This window comes from Lathamus discolor, chromosome 7 (assembly GCF_037157495.1).
Source record: "Lathamus discolor isolate bLatDis1 chromosome 7, bLatDis1.hap1, whole genome shotgun sequence".
NCBI classification, from domain to species: Eukaryota; Metazoa; Chordata; class Aves; order Psittaciformes; family Psittacidae; genus Lathamus; species Lathamus discolor.
Window position 1 is genome coordinate 22,024,181 of NC_088890.1, and position 20,881 is coordinate 22,045,061.

The window sequence follows — 20,881 nt, forward strand, 5'->3', positions numbered from 1 at the left end:
CCTTTTGGCTGCAACATGTTGATATAGATTTGGATGAGTGCCTCACAGGTGCTCACGCTTGTTCCAGAGGACAATTATGTGTGAACACATTGGGATCATTCTACTGTGTCAACCACAGAGTGATCTGTGCAGAGGGCTTTATACTCAACAGGCATAGAAAATGTGTTGGTAAGATGATAGGTGTAAACCGTTCACCACAGCATCATAATTCTTCATGCTCTGCAATGCATTTAAACCATTTGTGCTCAAAGGCTCTCTGGCCATCTTTGCATATGACATTTCAATATGAGTTAGTAAAAACACATGTGCACCATTTGCTCAGCCACTTAACATCATGAGTTGTATGCTATTTGGCTTTTTCCCTAGCAATACATTCTCAGGATACATATAACTTTGTGCAAAAATCATAAAACTCCATAGGTATGATGACCACAGCAGTATTGATGACTATTAAAGTGGACTAAGAAAACAGCAGCTGATCTCTCTGGACAATGTCAGTATTGGCAAATCCCCAGACACCATGAAACGGCAAAACTTCATAAATACAGCTCGAGAAATCTGCATAAGTCTGGGCAGTGGAAAAGATCCATCCAAGTTTATTAGTGATTCTGGCACCAATTTCTTTGTGTAATGTCAAAGATGCATCATAATTCTGCTGTATCATCCCTGCTATTTAAGTTAATGTAAGAAACCAATCTATTTTTACAAGTGCATTTATGAGGATTCAATTTCCTTCCAAAAGCCAAGGCCTGAGCTTATGAAATAGTTTCTGTTAGGGGTTCTTTCGTAGAGGCTGGTTTAAGAGGCACCTCAGCTGCAGCAGTGTTGTGTGATAATGCTGGAAAAATGGAGCACTCAGAGACCTGTAGTCAATAATGAAAGCAGCAGTGCCTGTGACTATAATGTCATGTGTGAATACATTCACCTGTAGTCATTAATGAAAGCAGCAGTGCCTGTAACTATAATGTCATGTGTGAATACATTCACCTCCTTCCACCCCTGTCCTTCTTCTACATTTATAACATCGATTTTCTGACAATCACAGCTTTGGTTTTGTTCCTATCTTTTAAAACTCTATGATCTCATCTTATTAATGAGCAGCATATGTTGAATGGTTTTAAACTGACAGAGGGGAGATTTAGATTAGATACTAGGAAGCAGTTCCTCCCTGTAAGGGTGCTGAGGCACTGTTACAGAGTGCCCAGGGAAGCTGTGGCTGCCCCATCCCTGGCAGTGCTCAAGGCCAGGTTGGACACAGGGGCTTGGAGCAACCTGCTCTAGTGCAAGGTGTCCCTGCCAATGGCAGGGGTTGGAACTGGATGAGCTTTAAGGTCCCTTCAACCCAAACAATTCCACGATTCTGTGATATGGCATAAGGGCATGAGCAGGAAGGTTGATGCATTGTCATAGTTTAGAGCAGAAATGCAATTTAATATCTTCTGGGTTTTTCTTGAATTGTCAAAATTGTTTTTTTATTTAGTTAGTTTTATTATTTCTTTTGAAATCAGAGATACTGGTAAGCATGGAAAACTAACAAAATTATTTAGTTTAAATTAAATGACTGAGAGAACACTGCTGGAAGTAAGGATGTCTTTACAGGGAAAGTACCAGATTGTGAGATGGAAAATGGTACTTGTAGTTGGCCACAGTCTGCATGATGGGTTTCATGGCTTTCACAGAGCCTGCCGTATGTACCATGCTTCTGAATAGAAGGTCTGGTAAGTGAGCGGCTGAAGGAACTGCCTCACCTTGCATTCTGCTTCTGAAGATCTTGCTATTTAATCCTCTGACGTTTACCCTGGGCTATGCAGATATATATAGAGCGAGCTGTCCTTTTCTACATCTCCCAGGAGCACTCTAAAAGTAAATTAATGCATGTTTGTCAGCAGCTTTGGCAGAAGGGGCTATAGAAGATGCCAAGTTTTTCCTTTTGTTCACTTTCTTCCTCTCCTGTCCTCTACCCCATGACATTATACAGAGTTTTATTGTGACTGATAAAACATAAACCTCAGGCATTGCTCATTAAATGAAGGATACACCTCTCATTTGTAAAGATAAAAGATCCTCTTCTCCTTCACTAAGTATCAAACCTCTGTATTTCTCTACTGCAGGTCAGGTTTTTACAGGTATCCTTGTAAATCATCTAGAAAACTTGAAGTTTCTCTTTTGGTTTTTTTTTTTTTTTGCTAGATCAGCCCTGTGTGCTCCCTACTCGTGCACAGCTCTGCCCTCTGTGGTGCTGGAGGACATCTGCAGCAGTTAACGTTTTTCCTACTTTTTAGTCAAAGGGGAAAGCCACAAGCATACTGTGGTTTGTTTTGTTCAACTGTCTCATTGCAGTCATATTCACCTAAGGTATCCTTTACCAGCTTAACTGCTTTTGTGCTCCATCTTGAGCTATCTCAAACTCCATGAGGAAAGCTTCTTGGTAATTTGTTTGCAAATTATTGTTGTTTTAATGATGTTACTCTTTGCATATTTTTAGGGACAGGAGGAGCAATCTTTGCACAGCTGATAACCTTTTATCTCTTGAATTTCCTTTAGTCAGACTGTGGAAGATTATAATTCCAGGTGCATTCAAGAGCAGATATCCAGAATTCCTGAAAGCCAACCATGCACAGTGAAGAGTCACCAGCTGTTTAAACAGCTTGCACACACCAGCTTTGCGTAACTTTGTGAGCAGATATTAAAATGTCTTTAGGCTTGAAAGCTCCATGTTCTCCAGAGATAAGAGCCAGGTTGGATGTTTTTAATGTGGATTGCTTTTCCTGGTGACTTTCAGGCAAAGTCATTACCACCACCTACATGCACACTGGCAGGAGGCTACTTTGCTGCTTTCTTTGCTCTTCCCATCTAAATTTCCCCTTCTGCCAGAGTGACCAGCAAGTGGTCATTTTATTGCTGACCCACAGGGACTGTGAGTGAGCACAGGATGGGTGGTTGCAAAGTAACAGCGGGTCTACATTAAGCAGATGTATTCCATAAAGCAAATTGAGCTGAAGTCATTTGAAGAGAAAAAAACCCTGAGGAACTACAGCTGCAGGAAAAACCGAAGTCTGCATTTCACATTGTTAGAAAAAGTGCATAAAAATTAACTTTTAATGTCAAAGTACGTATTGAAAAGAAGAGGTATTACATGATTACATTTCATTCTGGTTTTACTGACATCACGTGAGGAATGCTGTTGCCACACAAATCGACCTAGTACGTTTTTCAAAAATTAACTGTTCCTTGTTTTTAATATTTACTGAATTATTTTTCCTCTTATTCCTGTTTTTTTAAATACCATCTTGCCTTACCTCCCAGTCTGAACTGCACTGAATGAAGGCTGCAGCTTCCCATATTGGGAGTTTACTTTGTTTCAGACTTAAAACATAACTCATATTTCTCCCAGTGCTCTGCAAATCATCTTGCTGAATTGTTGAGCTGGTTTCCAGTACTTAAGAGAGGCAGGATAATCAACAAGGAGGGATAAAGGAGAGAGATTGTCTTGTTTTATAGAAATACAGTCAGTCATCACTTCCCTCTACCGTGTGTCATAATGGTAGAGCAAAATGATAGTAGGTACAGATAGGGCTGAACAGAGCTCGTGCAAGAGCTGTGTGCTGCCCCAGCACAAACTGGGACCATAGTTCCAGGGATGTTTTCCTGCACTCATGCTAAGGGATGCTGTTTTGCAATAGGCATTGGAAGGAAGAGCAACAACATGGGCAGGTGGGAACTCAGGAGAAAAAGTCTTCAGAGATCTCATTTTGTGGCATGACCATTTAGGAGTGTGTTTAGGAAAATGAACAAAAAAGCGCATGTCTGTAATAAAATGAAAAGGGAACTTTGGTGGGCTGGCAACTGGCCTGATACCAGAGAATGAGATTCATGCCCTAACAGTGGATATGACAGAGCAGAGCTGTGCATACTGCATGGCTCACAATTTAAACCCAGGTCACAATCATAAGCCTTTAGAGATAGTTGATGCATCACTTGTGCGCAAAACTTTCACTGAAAGCAGAAATTCTGCTTGTAATCGTCCAGTTCCTATCATTCTGATTTTCTCAGATGCATTCTGGCCTGTTGGACTTGTTTTTTCAAGTACTCAGAGATTAGAAAATTGAATGAAACAATGTAGACAAACCAGGAAATTATATTAGATTTTTTTTTTTCCTCTGTGAAATCTTGACCTTCTTTCTACCTGTGTACACCTGGGAGTCAGGCAGAACACCTCCTACCTTCTCTGGGTAGTGTTTCACACAAGCACGCTTTCCTCCTACTGGCTTTTCCAACATGGGGCTGAACTGAGTGGAGTTCATATGATGCAGTGTAGTGCTGACAGTTTGTTTATACGGGAAGGCTTTTTGTGGTCTGCAAGAAAAGATAATCTCAGATCTGTTGCATAGCCAGCAGAGAGTCTTTGCACTGGTTTGGATGCTGTTGAGTGGCTATCCAGAGCCATTTACCTCTAAAATTCAATAAAACCCAAGCAACAACAACAAGAAGAAAAGTCTCTCAAATTTACTTAAGAGCTAGGTCTAGTTGGGTGAGAGCGGTCTACCACAGCAGCTCATGTGAGCTGGAGGGGGAGGTTGTTTGGTTTGGGGATTTTTTCTTTGTTTTGGCTGTGTTTCCCCCCAGCCGAGACCACTTACAAGAATTTTGTTCCTTACTCTTCATTCTAATCTGTAGCAAGTAGGGAACTGTGCGAGCCTTAGGAGGACATCACTATGTAAAAACACCAAGGTAGGCAAGTACCTGCCACTCAGTGGAAGTACTCCAGCATCATGTGGGACAGGCAGAGAGATCTCCAGCATGGCAGTGACCTTGCTGTGGATTAATCAGCTGCCGTCGGATAGTAAGTCCACAGCATGTGAATAATAGTGGTGAGAAGAAATCAAAGCACAAATAAATGAGAAATAAAATGGCACCAAGCTAACACACTGGTCTTGCCAAACTCAGTGCACATCACCAGTTAGCTGACTTCAGCAGGAACTGAAATGTCGTGGTGCTCCTCCTAATATACTTGGTAGAAAACAAGTTGACAAGTTTTCTGAGACAAAAAGTTTTAAAAATGGCTTTTACTGTTTTCATGCTTCACGAGGGGAAGTAATGTATCTAATGTTGTACTGCTCTGAGAATGAGGTTCTACAGCCAAGATGAGCGCATCCAGGGGAGCACATCGTCACCAGGTCACTCCAGTGCAGGTCAGGATGGCCGAGCGGTCTAAGGCGCTGCGTTCAGGTCGCAGTCTCCCCTGGAGGCGTGGGTTCGAATCCCACTTCTGACATTCCTCTTTTCAGGGATGGAAACACAGCCCTACCATCTGCCATGGACTGATCCAGACTGCACTGGAACCAGGGCAAGCTCAGGGGCAAGATTACTTGCATTAGTGTATATATGAAAACAGCTTCATGTGCAGAGAAACCAGATGACTGGTAATGGTTATGGTCACATTTGGCTTTTGTTAGTTCCAGAAGTACTTCTTAGCTGTATACAGAGACGTGAATATGTAAGATTTTGTGGAGAACTGCAGGAAAGTTTCTCTTCCCAGTCTCTACCCCTTTTTGTTGCTTTTAAGTATTTGCTATTTCTAGCTTTCATTATTAAAATAAGCAAAACCTGAATCTGAGGTTATTTCACCCAAGCCTATCAAAATGTACCATTTTAGAGGTATGGCATTTCCTTCCCAAATTGTCCTACATTCTGCAACCTTGTATTTAAGTAATTTTTTTTTTTTTTTTTAATAAGACTTTTTTTTCCATCTCCACCTGTTGAAATCAAATCTCTTTTAATATTGAAATACAAATTTACAAACTTGATTGAGCTTTTCAGGTTTTCTCTCTCCATATTTTCTTGTTATATCCACTTCTAATGACATATTCCTTAGGCAATCAGTGCATTACATGACCCCACCTTCAGCCAAGCAGGCAGTTTCAGTTCCTGTCTCCACCAGCAGTTCCACACCAGCAGCTGCTATGTGGTATGAAGCAGCAAGACTGTTACATACGCTGAGCTGGGAAAACCTGGTCCTGAACAATGAGCATTAACCACTTTCTCATTCAGTTGTCCAGGAGGTTTCTCTCCAGTAAATCAGAAGCTGATTATCAATCCTCTGCCCATACCCTGCATTTAATCAGTTCTGTGCATCCTTTGTCCTCAATGCCACTGCATATTTGGGTAGAGGGGAGGAGAAGGAGATCTCCCTCTGATTTGTGTCTCTTAAGTTACTCTGTGTTAGCAAAAGATCCTGGGACAAAAGTCTTTCATCAGAATACTGTAGCATAGGCAGTATTGGCTATCTTTTGGAAAAAAATGGTTTCACTTGAGCTTTTGACTCCTTCCAAAAGAGCAGGAAGAGGCAGATCCCTTGCCAAATACATGGGGCTGACTTGTTGAACTGTTCCTTGTAGACATCAACGAATGTGTGACAGACACACACACCTGCCAGCGGAGAGAGCACTGCCTCAACACAGTGGGATCATTCAAGTGTCTCCAGGAACTGAGCTGTCAGCCAGGTTATGAACTGAAGGATGGAGAATGTGTTGGTAAGACAAGCGTTCTTCAGCTGATACAATAGCTGTTAGCAAAAGGGAAAGGGAAGAGATAGCAAAGCATTTTACTGTGGCTGCGCTGTGGTACCAGGATTGTAGCTATAAAAGGCTGATCAAATGTTTGGCTTCATAGGCCACTTCTGACATGCATTTATTTGAAATAGTTTCCAGTAATCCCTATAAATTATTTGGAAAATTGATGAAACCTTATGAATTAGGATTTACCCTGCTTTTAAGGTGTTAGAGAGAGATTTCACTGATGGAGGAATTCCTATTGCGTTCCTCTGCCCAGCTCTTCTTTTCTCTGAAGGGGCTGATACTGTTTGCTGTTGAGCACTGAATCACAGCCTGGGTGGATCATGGGGCTGATTCAGTCTGGCCCTTGCTGTGTTTAGGAGGTCTGTCTGCATTTATTTACATTTGGAATTTTCATGGGGTTAAGAAGTTATTCCTCATCTCCCCCTTTTTGGTCTGTTATAGAGGTCGACTGGAGCTGCTAACATCAGCACAGCAGAAGTTGCTCTGCAGCACGGGCATGTGCAATAGACACATGCGCCCTGTCTTCTGGGGCAAAAGTCAGTGCTATTTACTCCTAAGCTTTTTACACAAAGAGTTTCCTGACAGCTGGAGTAAGAGATGCACAAGGGAAGAACTGAGCTCTTGACATATACCATAAGGTCATAAACAGATCTGCTCAGAAATCTCACTTTCTATACAGCCGTTATAAAGAAACCTTGGTTTAATTGAAGAGATTGTTTGTGAATGTCTTGTTCTGTTGTCTGATTCTACAGCATTTCTAACATTTATTGCTAATCCTTCTAGTCTTAGATTATAAAAGATTACAAAATTTTACAAATTGTTTTAAAGTAGCCTTTAAATTAATGACTTATAAGAAAGACTAAAGTTTCAGAACTGCTCTGTAAAATAGCCTACAGATATCTCCTGAATTTGCAGTTTATGAAATATTCAATTCCACATTTTTCTTTGTCTCTGTCTATAGATATGGTAAGAAAACAATATATGACAGGCTGGTTCAGCCTGGAGAAGAGAATGCTCCTGAAGGGGAGACCTTAGAGCAGCTCCAGGGCCTAAAGGGGCTACAGGAAACCTGAAGAGGGGCTTTGGACAAGGGCCTGTAGGGACAGGCCAAGGGGAATGGCTTGAACCTGCCCGAGGGGAGACTGAGCTGAGCTCTTAGGCAGAAGCTCTTCCCTGTGAGGGTGCTGAGGCGCTGGCACAGGGTGCCCAGAGAAGCTGTGGCTGCCCCATCCCTGGCAGTGCTCAAGGCCAGGTCGGACACAGGGGCTTGGAGCAACCTGGACTGGTGGGCAGGTGTCCCTGTCAGTGGCAGGGGGTTGGGGCTGGATGGGCTTTAAGGTCCCTTTTACACAAGCTATTCTGTGGTTCTATGAACCTATGAATACTGTACCTTCTGCACGTTCACTTGTGGCCCTAGCGTTTAACTGAGGATTTAGAATAGAAAGAGAAGTGCCAGCAGTTCTCTTCTTGTCCTCCTGGAGGAGAAGGGACTCAGATGTAGTTTCCTCTGTCTTCTAGTAAAGATGTTCATCACAGGGAGTGTTCGTAGGAACCAGCAGCATTTGAAAATATTCACAGGAACTGAATTTTGAATGAGTTTACAGCTGAAGCCTCTTCCTGGGTGAGGTTTCTTCAACTGGAAAGTGGCAGCAAACCAGCTGGTACTTGCAGTTACTCAACACCGATCAGTTGTGTGTAAACTGATAAGCTTGAAACTTTAAAGCTTTCAGTCTGCCCAGCAAGCAAGCGTTGGGTTGGTGAACATCTCTGAGAAATAATCTCACACATGTAATAAGAAACAAGAAATCTGTGTTGGGCTCTGGCTGCAGAGGAGGAGCATTGGTTACTAATATCACTGTCTCTCATTCCCATTTTTTCAGTATAGTTTTCAGAGTTGGATAAGTGTTTGTTCTGTATATGTAAGTACATGTATATATACACACGTACCTGTGTACACAGTAAACTCCAGCCTTGTTGAAATGAGGTGCCCTATTAATATCAAATTCAGTGGAGGTAGGTTTCTACCTGGAATTACTGAGGAACAAGAGACCATTTTGCTTATGAGTGTGGAACATATTCTGTGTACCTTATTTGTAGTTTTAATTTGGGTCTTTAGGATTTTAAAACTTCAGTAGTCTGAGTAATTGTGGTTTACAAGAGATGCTGTGACCAAGGCAGCAGGGATCTCAGTCAGATTTGCTGTAGACAAGTTCTGAAGCCCCCGCTAAAATGGATGGCCAAGAGCAAACACACCTAAATCTCAGATTACCCATAGGCAATGTTTGTTATCTGATTTCATTAATGCTTCCTAACTTCCCTTCTGAGAAGTTAGCTAGTTATGAAGACTACTGAAAATTACAGCTTCACTGGTTACAATTTGGTGTTTTGATCTGATAACAGATATTGATGAGTGCAAGAGGGGAGCTCACAGTTGTAAGGTAAACTTCGTTTGTCAGAATACAGAAGGATCATTCTACTGTGAGTCAAAGCAACGCTGCATGGATGGATTTTTACAAGACCCTGAGGGAAACTGCGTGGGTAAGTCTTGACCGGAAATATGTTTGTCATATGTGCAGCAGCACTGGCCAACTCCTCTTCCTTTTAGCCTCTCCAAAAGGTATATATTGACCACATGTAGTTTTCATCAAATCCTGCTGTGAATTTAACTTAAACATTACTGTCCTTTTAAAGATATGCATGCTTGCTTATTGAATTTGAAAGTCTTGCCACAGGAGACCTTCATCAGCACAATACATTGAAATGAAGGAAAAGAAGTGACAGCTGGAATAAAACAGAGCAGAAAAGTTAAATAGCTTCACTCACTATTCTAATTCATTTTCTTCACCAGATATTAATGAATGCACATCTCTCCCTGAGCCATGTAAACCAGGATTCAACTGCATCAATACCGTTGGGTCTTACACCTGCCAAAGGAACATGCTGACATGCAGCAGAGGCTACCACTCCAATGAGGAGGGAACGCGATGCGTCGGTAAGGTTAGACTCCAGGGTCTGGTCAGGTGCCCTCTCAGAGGAAGAAGAACATTTCAGTTCTAAAAAAGGGGGTTTGATGTTGCTAACTGTGTTTGAGAAATGGGAATTTGCTGTATGCATTTGCTGTCCAATCAGCTCGGTGGTATGCTTGCACTACAGGATGCTGCACTGATGTCTGGCTGCTGCATGGAGTTCCTCCTGGTACACCAGGTGATGCTGGTTTTGACTGCATATGGGATTTACTGGCTACTGTTCTGGAGTGAATGTGCTCTAGTTACTTTTTAAACTCATGCTGTCAGCCAAAACCACAATCCTTTGCTATTTTTACAGTATCTCACTGTGAGTGACAGGATCTGAAGCCATGGGATGCAGCAAAGACAGACACTGAGTTTACGGACTCACAAGAGTAGCACTAAGTGGATGTTCTTTGTAGCACTATGAATGGTGCTCCCCATTTACATCCAGTTGTGTGTCTATTTAGGATAACGTCTTACTTTTCTTTGTGAAAAAACATTGAAATATTCATACAGGTTGGCATGCAGCTTGATACTGATTTGTATTTGTTCCAATGTGTTTATGGAGTTACTGACACAGAATAGCAGATTTCATCTCCTACTAGCATTTGTTCTGTAAATGCACACTATGCACAGAGGAACTGAAAGCTTGCTGCTTGCCAAGGCAGGGTTGGCTATGTGTTCTTTAATTCCCTATGTTCTGTGTTACACTAAGAAATCATGAAACAACAGTGGGGAGAAAAAATAAGACAAATCAGCACTTTGGTTAGTGATGAAATCCTGATGATTTCTGCTTGTGTTACCTTTGAATGAAAGGAAGGGTGGAAAATAAAGATTTGCTATGTGCTGCTCCAGGTGGGTGGAAACTGTGTTAGAAACTATATGATTCTGTGATTCTATGACTAGCAAGTTGAAATGAAGAATGGTGGTATAGATAGACCACATTTCTGCATAAATTTCTGCATTCTCCTTTTTGGTATTCATTATGCTCTGTCTCCCTTCGTGATTTTACCCCCAGGACTACTCAGACCATGCTTGGCCACTGAGAAGGCAGGAAGATTTGGAAGTAGCAGAAAATGGAGACAGTTTGTGTGTAACTGAGGAAGTGGAGAAAGCTTCCTAAGACAGCTCCAGGGGGCAGAGTAGTGCAGCCTGAAGTGTTTCGGTTGTCACAAAGGGAAGGTCCCGAAGTCCCGTCTTTCTTTGTTGCTGTGAAGACACAGCTCTTCAGCTGGTTTCCATCAGTCCTGTTTCAGGGAAGTCAGGGGGCTGGGTACGCTTGCACCACCTGAAAGTGTGATGGCCCTGGCATTGTTTTATGGTTTCCACCATGCTAACATCTCCAGGACTGCCATTTCTTTCACAGGTCAGCAGTTGTCACTGAGCAGCTCTGAAATACTGGCTGCAGTGCTAATAGCCTTCACTTTCAAGTCCTGCCAATGGCTAGTGCAAATCCGCTTCCTAAATTTCAAGTGGATGATTTATAGAAAGAAGCCAGCTTCTTTCCCCAGTTATTCCTAAAAGAGTCTGTAATGTGTGACATAGGAGGAAATTGCCACCATTCATACAGCATTTATATCTTCATAGCTTGATGAGATAACACAATGCATTGTAATTACTGATGATGCTTTGTCTCCACTTTACATGATTGACAATGCTTTTAAGAAGCAGGTATAAGGAAGCTTCTCTAGTTTGATTTTGGGAAAACAAATGTTTAATGTAAATTGGTGATTTCTGTCTTTGCCATGTCACGGTGTCTCCGCAATCTGGATCTTCTGGTATTTTTTTGTATGGCTTTCTTTAAGTAGGCAGAGACACGAAGCAAAAAACCCCAAACATATGGTCCTACTTCCCCTCTCTGTGGTAAAGACTAGTTTCTTTAAGGCATTACAACAGCTAATTAGATTCCTGATTCAGATTTATTCACAGTAGCAAATACATAATCTGCGCGTTTCTCCAGCAGAACTCTACTTGTATGGTTATCTGCTCTGCTTAGAGGATTCACCTCTCTTTAAAATGTTAGTATTTTCTGGTTTAATAAATGAGCCATTAAAAGCTACCTCTTAATTTAACTGAAAAATACTGTAGCTATTGTGAAATACAGCATACTGGTGATGGTATAATGCACTAGAACTAATTAAAGCCTGAATGCAATAGAATATATAATTTTGGACAAAATAATAAAATGGTTACACACACAAATACATTACAGATAAAACTGCTACTTTACAAATGTATATGTGCATTAGCAACTTCCTTGTTTTGATGCTGCATCTGAATTAAAAGAAAAGGAGAGCATTTCAGCAGAAATCCATGAGCCCGTCAGGAATTCCGCGCTTGGCAAGTGAAATTCCCTGCCATCCCTGACCCCTCCCCTTGCCAACAGGATTTTTTTAGGTGGGAATCTGTGCTGAATATTGAGCACAGTAATTGTCAGCACCTCTTACCAGGGTTGATACAATCCCCACTTTTCCACATCCAGGTTTTTGTGGCAAGTGACTTGCTCTCACTTCCCTATCATTTTCTCCGCAAGTGACTGTTTTCCCGAGCGCTCTCCAGGGCTGCTGTTTGTTGGAGAACTGCCCAGAAAACCTTTGAAATTACATGGTCCTCCAGTTGATCACTTCAAAGAGAGCAGTAGGGAGAACCTCCAGCCTTAGACTACCATCCTAACTAGTGTTACATGAACAGCAATTTGGGTTGTAAAAGTAGTTGAAGGTGTCAGTAACAGGAAGGAAGCAGAACCTGATGGCTTAGGAAACAGCAGAACTCAGAATGCTTCAAGAAATACAAGTTTCTGAGGGCTAATCAGAATTTCTGATGCTTCTTGTCACAGATGGTAGCAGGGATTTGTTAGATAGTGATGAGCTATTTAGTCATGTTGCAAGTCTTGTAAATCAGTGTGTATTGAAAACTCTCATCTTCATTTGAGCATTATTAAAATGAGATTGGGAGTGATGCATGTGAGTGGAGAAGCAGCTAATTTGTTGGTGTTGGGGTTTGGATGAGAGGCCGTGAAGAATATTAAAATGTGAGTTGATTGAGAAAAGAAGAAAGATCAACATTGAGAAAGAGTAAAGTGTAGACAGCAGAAGCAAGACTGAAAGGGCAACTGGAGATGAAAATAGCAATTGCTTTAATTGAAGGGATGAGCAGAATTTCTGGCTACTTCTTGTTTTGCTTTACATGCCTTGCTGTGACTCACAGAACGGCAGAACATCAGAACAGGGTGTTTAAATGTCATGGTTTGATCAGAATCAAAATGTGTGTAGGTTGAAATGCAGAATATACTGGGAAGGGTCCATTGCAGTTGCCATTTTCACTTCTAAGATAATGCATTCCTTTTCAAAACTTACTTAGGATATGTAAAGCTGACCAGAGGAGCACAGTGGGAAAGGCTGATTCTCTTTGTTCTGTGCCCGGAAAAACCTTAGCAGTTTCTATTCCTGTTACTTTGTGTTTTCTCTTCATAAACATTGATTTTTAGCAAACCATATTTAACTGATCATTTTCTCTGGTTCTGCAGATGTGGATGAATGTCAAACTGGTGTGCACCGTTGTGGCGAAGGGCAAATTTGTCATAACCTCCCTGGGGCTTACCGCTGTGACTGCAAGATGGGGTATCAGTACGATGCCTTCAGCAGGAGCTGCATTGGTATGTGAGGCACAAGATGAGATGAAAAGACTGATTGACTGAGCCTTGGACCTCAAGGCAGTGCTTAGCACCACTGTAGTGTGCAGTTATTAGTTCTGCAATGCAGAGCCTCAGTAGATAACAGTCACCTCCAAAGCAGCCATTGTTGAGTGTGACCAACCATTTAAAGTTCTGCCATTCTGTGTTGTGATTGTGGCCCAGGTGCCCTTGGTTTGGGTTAGCTGCAGGTTATCAACTACAGTAATCTGCAAAGTACTTCCATATGGGTTATGCTTCTGCTGCTGTAGGTATTTATCTTTCTGAAGATGCCACAGCTTTCTTCATAAGATACAGCATCTTGTGGTTTGTCACTGCTGCACATCAATTAGAGCACAAAGTCAGACAGCATAAAACCTGAGGTTGCAGCGTTTCACGCTCTGCAGATCAATCTCTTGACACTTTTTAAAATAACCTTCTGCATTTTGTTTGATGCATTTGCTTCTAAGCCGAGTGTGTATTTGCTTGGTATGCTGACAGATATAAATGAGTGCTGGAACTACCCCGGACGCCTGTGTCAGCACACGTGTGAGAACACCCCTGGGTCCTACCACTGCACTTGTTCTTCTGGTTTCCGCTTGTCCTATGATGAGAAGCACTGTGAAGGTACCAGACATTTTTCCCACGAGGAAGAAATCGCAGGCTGATTTAAGGAACTTTAGAGAAGGAGTGAGGTTCAGTATAAATACAGTAAACTCACGATGTCCTCAAATTTGCAAATATTCAATACTCACACTGTCAGATGAGAGCCAACAAGTTTCTGCCCTTTCTTCATTTTCCTCTCACATTTTTTCCTTTGTTAACAGAGGAGAACAGAAGAAAGTAAGGACAGGAGACTGTTCATGCCAGTTTTAGTAAAGGTGAAACATGGTAGTGCTAGAACTTGAAAAAATTGATTTTGAATTGAAAGTTCTCCATGATTTTTTAAGGCAATGATTACATAATTTTAATCAACTGTAACATAAGGTCTGAAACGTACATTTGCATGTATATGTGTTTTCATTGGCATATATAAACATAAAATTCAGGTGGAGCAGACATCCTCATGCTTCTTGGCATTCTGCCTAAAGCAGAAACATCTTCTTGGGACAAATTAGTCCATCCTTATTCACTCTGACCAGAAGGACCTGGTAACTGCTCTCAGAGTGAAAAATAGTGGAAGATACCTGAACTACCGTGGCAATGTGTGTGTGTTTGTTTTTTGGATACAGATGTGAATGAATGTGATACTAGTCCCTGCAGCCAGGAGTGTGCCAATGTTTATGGTTCCTATCAGTGTTACTGCAGGCAAGGTTTCCAGCTAGCAGAAGATGGGCATTCTTGCAAAGGTAAGGCTGCTGCTTTGGCAGGTCAAGTTAAATATGTGTATACTCTTCAACAGGCAGGGCTGTCTGACTCTTCACAGCACCTAATGCTGCAGGTGATGCCTAAGGATGATTGTGAGTTACACCCTGCCACAGACGGTGCAAATTGGGAAATGCGATTTGTTTTCATACCTTTCACCTGGGGCTGGAATACACTTGCGTGACCGTAGAATTGGTGGGGTTATTGTCTCATGGGGCTAGAGCTTGTGAAATACATAAATAGAAGCAAAGATAGGTTTACCTATGTAGCATCAGTTAAAGCCTCCACTCAGCCATAGTTGAGTGAAGGCTTACTGTTACTTCTGCTCATGGTGGCTGAATGAAGAGTAGAGTGATCAGAATGGAGAAAGGAAGGGGTTTGCCTGTTTGCTTGGAGTTACCAATAGTGACATTGGAGAGTCTCTAAGAAATTATGAAGAAACCCATGTTCTTCCTAGCACAAGGAAGCCCCCAGACTAATCTTAGAAGAATCACAGAGCTACCAGAGAGAGCTTTTCACTCAGATGTGCTCTAGGCGTCTTCTTTTCCATGGATCCATAATACTTGCAAACGGTATTTTGGGGAGCAGCCTCATGTTCAGCATTTCAGAATGCACCATCAGTGGTCCTAGAGCAATGTCAAACTTTCATGGTTGCATTCGTGTTTAAGAACGTATTATAAATGCATCAGATAAGAATTTCCTTGTGTTCTGCAGCCTCCCTTTCCAGATTCCTGTTTTTCTTCTTACATGTGTTTGTAACTGTGTTTTTTCCCCAGATATTGATGAGTGCACACAGAGTGCAGGCATTCTTTGTACTTTCCGCTGCGTGAATGTTCCTGGTAGTTATCAGTGTGCTTGTCCTGAGCAGGGATACACCATGGCAGCCAATGGAAGAACCTGTCGAGGTAATGAGGAGTTTAGGAACTGAAGCCACTATGTCATGAAGCTTTAATCCTTGGAATGATCTAAGCCATTATGGTGATTCGGTCAAGTCTCCGTGTTTTTTATCAGTCACTGTTAAAAAGCCAGTATTTGACAAAGTTGCCAAATATTGGAATCTGCTGTATCAGCTTTTTCCTGTGGCAACCCAGCTGTCAATGGGAGCTAATTACTTAAATTAATTCCTAAGGGACCCCACTTCATCATTCAGACTGGGGCATTTGATTACTTGCATGAGCTGTAAGTGCACCTTGGCACAGCAGTAAGTGATCTGGTGTCTTAGAGGTGCCAGACATAGAAATTTGTGGGTTTGTTATGGGTTGCAGTTTCCTGTCCTGGAAAAACTGGGAGAGTGAAAGTAGGAGCTCTAATGAGGACCTGGGCATCCAGAAGCCTGCCACCTAAGCTTAATTAGATTGGTGTTAGTAAATGTTAGTGTAAATGGCATGTCCTACACACACACACTGTTTTTTCCAGAGCCCTAGAAATGTGTTCTGGTGTCTGATGATTTTCATTTGGTGCACAGCTGTCTGGCTTTGAAGTAAAAATCCCTCATTTCCAAAGGATGCCCTGACTGTGGAAGGACTGAAGATCTGGTTACCTTCCTGTACTCTACATGCATTCCTGCAGTCTGTTACACTAACTACCAGGCATTTCCTGCTCTTAGGTTTTGAGGAACCTGTCACATAACTTTTGGTTATGTCTCTCCTAGGCTTAAATTCTCTTCTTAGTGGTAAGGGCAGTAAATTTACACTGTGTAAATCATGAACAGCATGAGTGTGCTTGGTCCTGACTTTGGAGCAGAGGAGCAGACTAAACAACAAGATCTTTTCAGTTTTTAAGTATGGATGTGGTCACATCCACGTGCAGTTAAGTTCTTATGTAAAAGTCACCTTTAGAAACTGCAGCTGTTCCTCTCCTCAAGCTTTGTTTGTTTGGTTTCTTTCCTTTGCTAACTTCAAGCGCTGCTGGCATGTTCCCTGCCACCTCTGCCAGACCTGGGGCTGGAGCTGAGGACCAGTTCCAGAGTTAACAGTGTGAGTCACTGCATTCACCGGCCAGCACAGCCCTTCCAAGCTGGAGGCACCCAGCGTGCTCCAGTTACTGGAGGTGCAGGAAGAGGGTTTGCCACACAGACCAACACATGGGGTCAAATCCTCCCTGCTCACTCATCCTGTGTGGAGAGGGTTCCTGTTGTACAGATCAGCCAAACAGCAGTGTTTGCAGAAGCTTTTCGAGGTGCCTGTGCCACTTGGTACCTGCACCCTCCTTAGAGAGCGGAGGTGGTCCACCTGCAGAACAGTGTGAGTGCTGCAGCTCTGTGTGTGGCATTTAGTCAGGCCTTGGAAGTAACGCCAGGTACATGCCCTTTTCCTGAGCTCTGCAAGTCCACAGTTGCAGGTCTGGGCAGGCTTACACGCTGAACCTGCAACCATGGTCAGAGAAAGTTTGAACCAGTGTCAGCTGCACTAAAATCAAGAAGATGATACTGGTTTCCACCAGCTAAGATTGCTCATCAGGTGCCCATCATCTGACCAGCTCTCACGAGTTACTGGTGGTATATTCTTTGTACCTTTCATTCCAAACAGACGAGATGGAGTAACATGTAATAACATCTCAACATATGGATCTTTGTGGAGAAACTGCCTGTGGTATTTTGCAGCACAGCCAAGCTGGTGAAGGGAGGGTCTCACAGCAGTGATTGCAATGTGGAAGAAATTTTCTTTTCACCTAGGGGCACGTCTGAGGATCAGCCAGGGATTTCGTTTGCTTTGATTCTCTCCTTCCTATTGTATGCTTTTCTTTGCAAGGCTTTTAAACCAGTCAGTTCAGTGCATGAGATCAGTTCTTGTCCCAGGGGAATGGAGGGTGTGGGAGGTTATAGTTTTCCTCTGAAGAATCTCTCTCCTCTGTGACAGTTGGCAGAACTGCAGAGCCCTGCACAGTCCACATGGTTTGTCTGTTAGCATTTAGTTCATTTTAAAGCCTCCGTGCGTTGTCTAGACATTTGGGAGTACACAATGTGACTGTGAGGTCTTTGCCAGTATTTTCTGCTCAGGCTGGATCCTTGTTATTGCATCTGGTTTTCAGCATTTTAAGGTCCATGGCTTGGGCCTTATTTAGGTAAACATGTTTATGCTCTAAGCCATAAAGTGTCTTTGAGCTTTAAATGTTCTTTTTTGTCTTCGGCAGCATTACTTCTCATTACAGGGAGATATTTATATCTAACTGTGCTGGTTTTGGCTGGAGCACAGTTCATTTTCTTCATAGTAGCTGGTATGGGGCTGTGTTTTGGCTTTGTGCTGGAAGCAGTGTTGATCACACTGGGATGTTTTTGCTATTGCTGAGCAGTGCTTACAAACAGCCAAGGGCTTTTCTGCTCCTTGCACACCCCACCAGCAAGGGCTGGGGATCCACAAGGAGCTGTGGGGGACCTGGCCAGGACAGCTGACCCCAACTGACCCAAGGGGTGCTTTAGACCATATGTCATCATGCTCAGTAGATAAAGTGGGGGGAAGAAATAGGAATGGGGCCCATTTGGAATGGTGGCATTTGCTTCCCAAGTTACCATTAGGTGTGATGGAGCCCTGCTGTCCTGGGGACAGCTGAGCACCTGCCTGCTCATGGGAAGCAGAGAAAGAATGCTTTGGTTTGCTTTAGTTCATGTGCAGCTTTTTCTTTACCTATTGAACTGCCTTTAACTCGGCTCACCCGTTTTCTCACCTTTACCCTCCAGTTCTCTCCCTCATCCCCCTGGGGGCAGTGAGTGAGAGGCTGGGATTAAACCATGACATTAATTTACATGTTCAGAAAGGTGTGCACTGTTCTGAAGTGTTGTTCACATTGTGTCACATTCAGAAAGTGTTCCCATTGATCTGGTGGAGCTTGTACCTCCTGGACCCTGCAGCTGGTCTGCAGTGGGTACTTTGCTTTGTACTTGCTCCGTGCTTTAATCCAGAGCAACCTTCTTCACAAATAAATTCTCCTGACATAGCCCAGCTTTCTCACTTCTCAAAAACTTAGTGAGAAGGTCCTATTGGCTTTCAGCATGGGTTGGTTATATTCTGATGGGATTTGAGGGATGGGATCTGTTTATTCCTGAGGGGTAGCTTTTGTCGCAATATGGAATATGACATGGGAATGTGACATGGGAATGGCTAATGTGTAGGCAGAGTATCCCTCCATCCATTGCATGTGCTTGCTCTGAGGAGGGGAAGGCCCCTCTGCAAGTTGGGTGATGGGGGAATGTTTGCTTGGGCTACGTGGACGTTTTACAGCCTCATCCACGAAGAAGGAGCACAGACCAGTGTCTGTGCACGTGCTCTGATGCTTGAAACCAGGTAGATGCTTCCTCCAGCCAATGAGCTTGTCACACGCGCAGTGATGGACATGCACCAGGCTTGTTTAGGAACTCCTTGCATGACATAGGCTGGCTCTGAGCAAGAAACTGTGGTTCAGGGAGCACCAGTGAGCTGTGAAGCTGTCAGAATTGGCCCATCACCTTCAGGAAACTGAAAACTAGCTTCAAGCAAAGCAGCAGAGAACGCATACACAGCAGCTATGGGCATAGACAGGTTGGCTGCTCTGAGAAGTTCAGGGTTCCACTGCCCCGGACTGCTACCTAGTTATTTTGTTGTGTTTCCTTTCAGCCTAGTTTATAACATGACTTACAAAACACCAGGAGCAAGGGAGAATACAGCAGGGTCAGTTCTATCTAGATGTGCACATTTGGTTTGAACCAGACATGGTTGTGTTTGGCTTTTATTGCAGTGTGGAGCGGCAAGACAGAAGGATCCTGGGTTTTGAGGACTTTTTCTCCTTCTCATGTTGTTTCTCCACTGAAGGTTAAACCCTGTGTTGCATCAGATGTGTTTGGAATGAGAACAGCCAGGTCCACAGGAGCGTGCCAGTGTTTGCAAAGCACAGGCACAGAGACAAACTTAACCTGTGGTAGGGGACCAGCCCTGGCCACGCTGGCTGCCAAGCAGGGCAGAGACTATCACAGAGCAGGGGAAGGCTCACAGGCTGCTGGTAGGGTGAGCTCCCTTGGCTGCTGCACACACTGAGCAGCACTGGCAGCTCTCACTGGTCATGGCAAGGAAGGAATGTTTTTTCCCTGAGGGCATACGGATTTTAGCAGGTTGGAAGCAGTGTGATGGACCTGCCATACAGAGTGCCTGTGCACGGAGGTGACCCTGGCACACCCCACTGGCTGTGTGTCACACCCCTGGGGTCTCCTCTGCGCTCTTGCAGTCCTGCCTGAAGAGGTAACACAGCAACTGAGTGATGAGGACAACAGCCCTCAGCCTGCAGAACCCCATGCTCTTCTTGCTTCCTGTGCACAGTCTGTCATGAGCATATTGCAGCCCCTAAACTTGTGAACTTACCCTGTCTTTATCCTTGTGTTTCTTCTCGTTAGATGTTGATGAATGTGCAATAGGAACCCACAACTGCTCAGCTGCAGAGACTTGCTATAACATCCAGGGCAGCTTCCGCTGCCTGTCCTTCGAGTGCCCTTCCAACTACAGAAAAGTGTCTGACATGTGAGTATTGCAAGAACAGAGTGAGCAGCCCAGTCCAGTGTCTGGGGTGTTACATAGTGCTTCAGTTTGTAGGGGGTGGATGTAAGTGCTCAGAGCTCTAAGGAGATGCTTTGGTACCTGGAACACATTGACTTTCCCTGTATAGAATTTTTGGCTGGTTTTGCTTCTCCTTTCTTCCAAGCCCTCAAGCCCCCATTTGCCCTCCAACTGCTGCTCTAACAGCAGTCACCAGAGCCTGCAGCGTGACTTGCTGCAACTCTAGAAGGGTTCTATTTATAATTAAGTTCAAAAAATTAAATCCTCTATGCTGCTTCCAGCAGCAGCGGCTGCCACAGTCACCACTTACAGTGGGTCTGGGACTCCCTGTTTCATATTCTGATTGCAGCTCCCCAGAGAGGGTTGAAACATTGAAGAGGAGCAGGAGCAGGAGCTGGCCAGGCTGGAGTGTGCAGGGTTCTGGGAATGGCACATCCCACAGCTTGCAGCTCCTCAGCAGCTGAGGCTTGGGAGCCCCATTTCCTGCATTAGTGGCTGCCAGTGCTTTAGGAATCCACATTTAGTTGCTTATGACTTAAAACATACTTTTCCTGCCTTAAAGAATGGAGCAGCTTTGCAAGTTGAGGAGCTTGTTTCCCATTCCCATGTTTTAGCTATCCTTTTAAGGGTTGTTTTTTTTTTTTTTTTGGTTGTATTTCTTGGACCACCGTCCTGGGGCTTGTGCTGTTGATGGTGAATCACAGGCTCCTACTCCAAGCTCTGTGCAGCGTGATTCTGGAT

General features: G+C 43.4%; 1 protein-coding gene and 1 non-coding gene across 6 annotated transcripts in view; both read left to right on the forward strand.

Annotated features, from left to right (window-relative positions):
* FBLN2 (fibulin 2) overlaps positions 1 to 20,881 on the forward strand; it is a 109,774-nt gene that overhangs the window by 87,505 nt on the left and 1,388 nt on the right. For all 5 annotated transcript variants that reach the window (XM_065686901.1, XM_065686897.1, XM_065686900.1 and 2 more), the window contains exons 9-16: positions 6,399 to 6,533; positions 8,979 to 9,116; positions 9,427 to 9,570; positions 13,113 to 13,241; positions 13,758 to 13,883; positions 14,489 to 14,605; positions 15,398 to 15,526; positions 19,981 to 20,104. In XM_065686901.1, the coding sequence (XP_065542973.1) occupies positions 6,399 to 6,533; positions 8,979 to 9,116; positions 9,427 to 9,570; positions 13,113 to 13,241; positions 13,758 to 13,883; positions 14,489 to 14,605; positions 15,398 to 15,526; positions 19,981 to 20,104 (1,042 nt within the window). The remainder of the gene's footprint in view (positions 1 to 6,398; positions 6,534 to 8,978; positions 9,117 to 9,426; positions 9,571 to 13,112; positions 13,242 to 13,757; positions 13,884 to 14,488; positions 14,606 to 15,397; positions 15,527 to 19,980; positions 20,105 to 20,881) is intronic.
* On the forward strand, positions 5,193 to 5,275 carry TRNAL-CAG (transfer RNA leucine (anticodon CAG)). Its single transcript has one exon. It is a non-coding gene; the product is annotated as a tRNA-Leu (tRNA).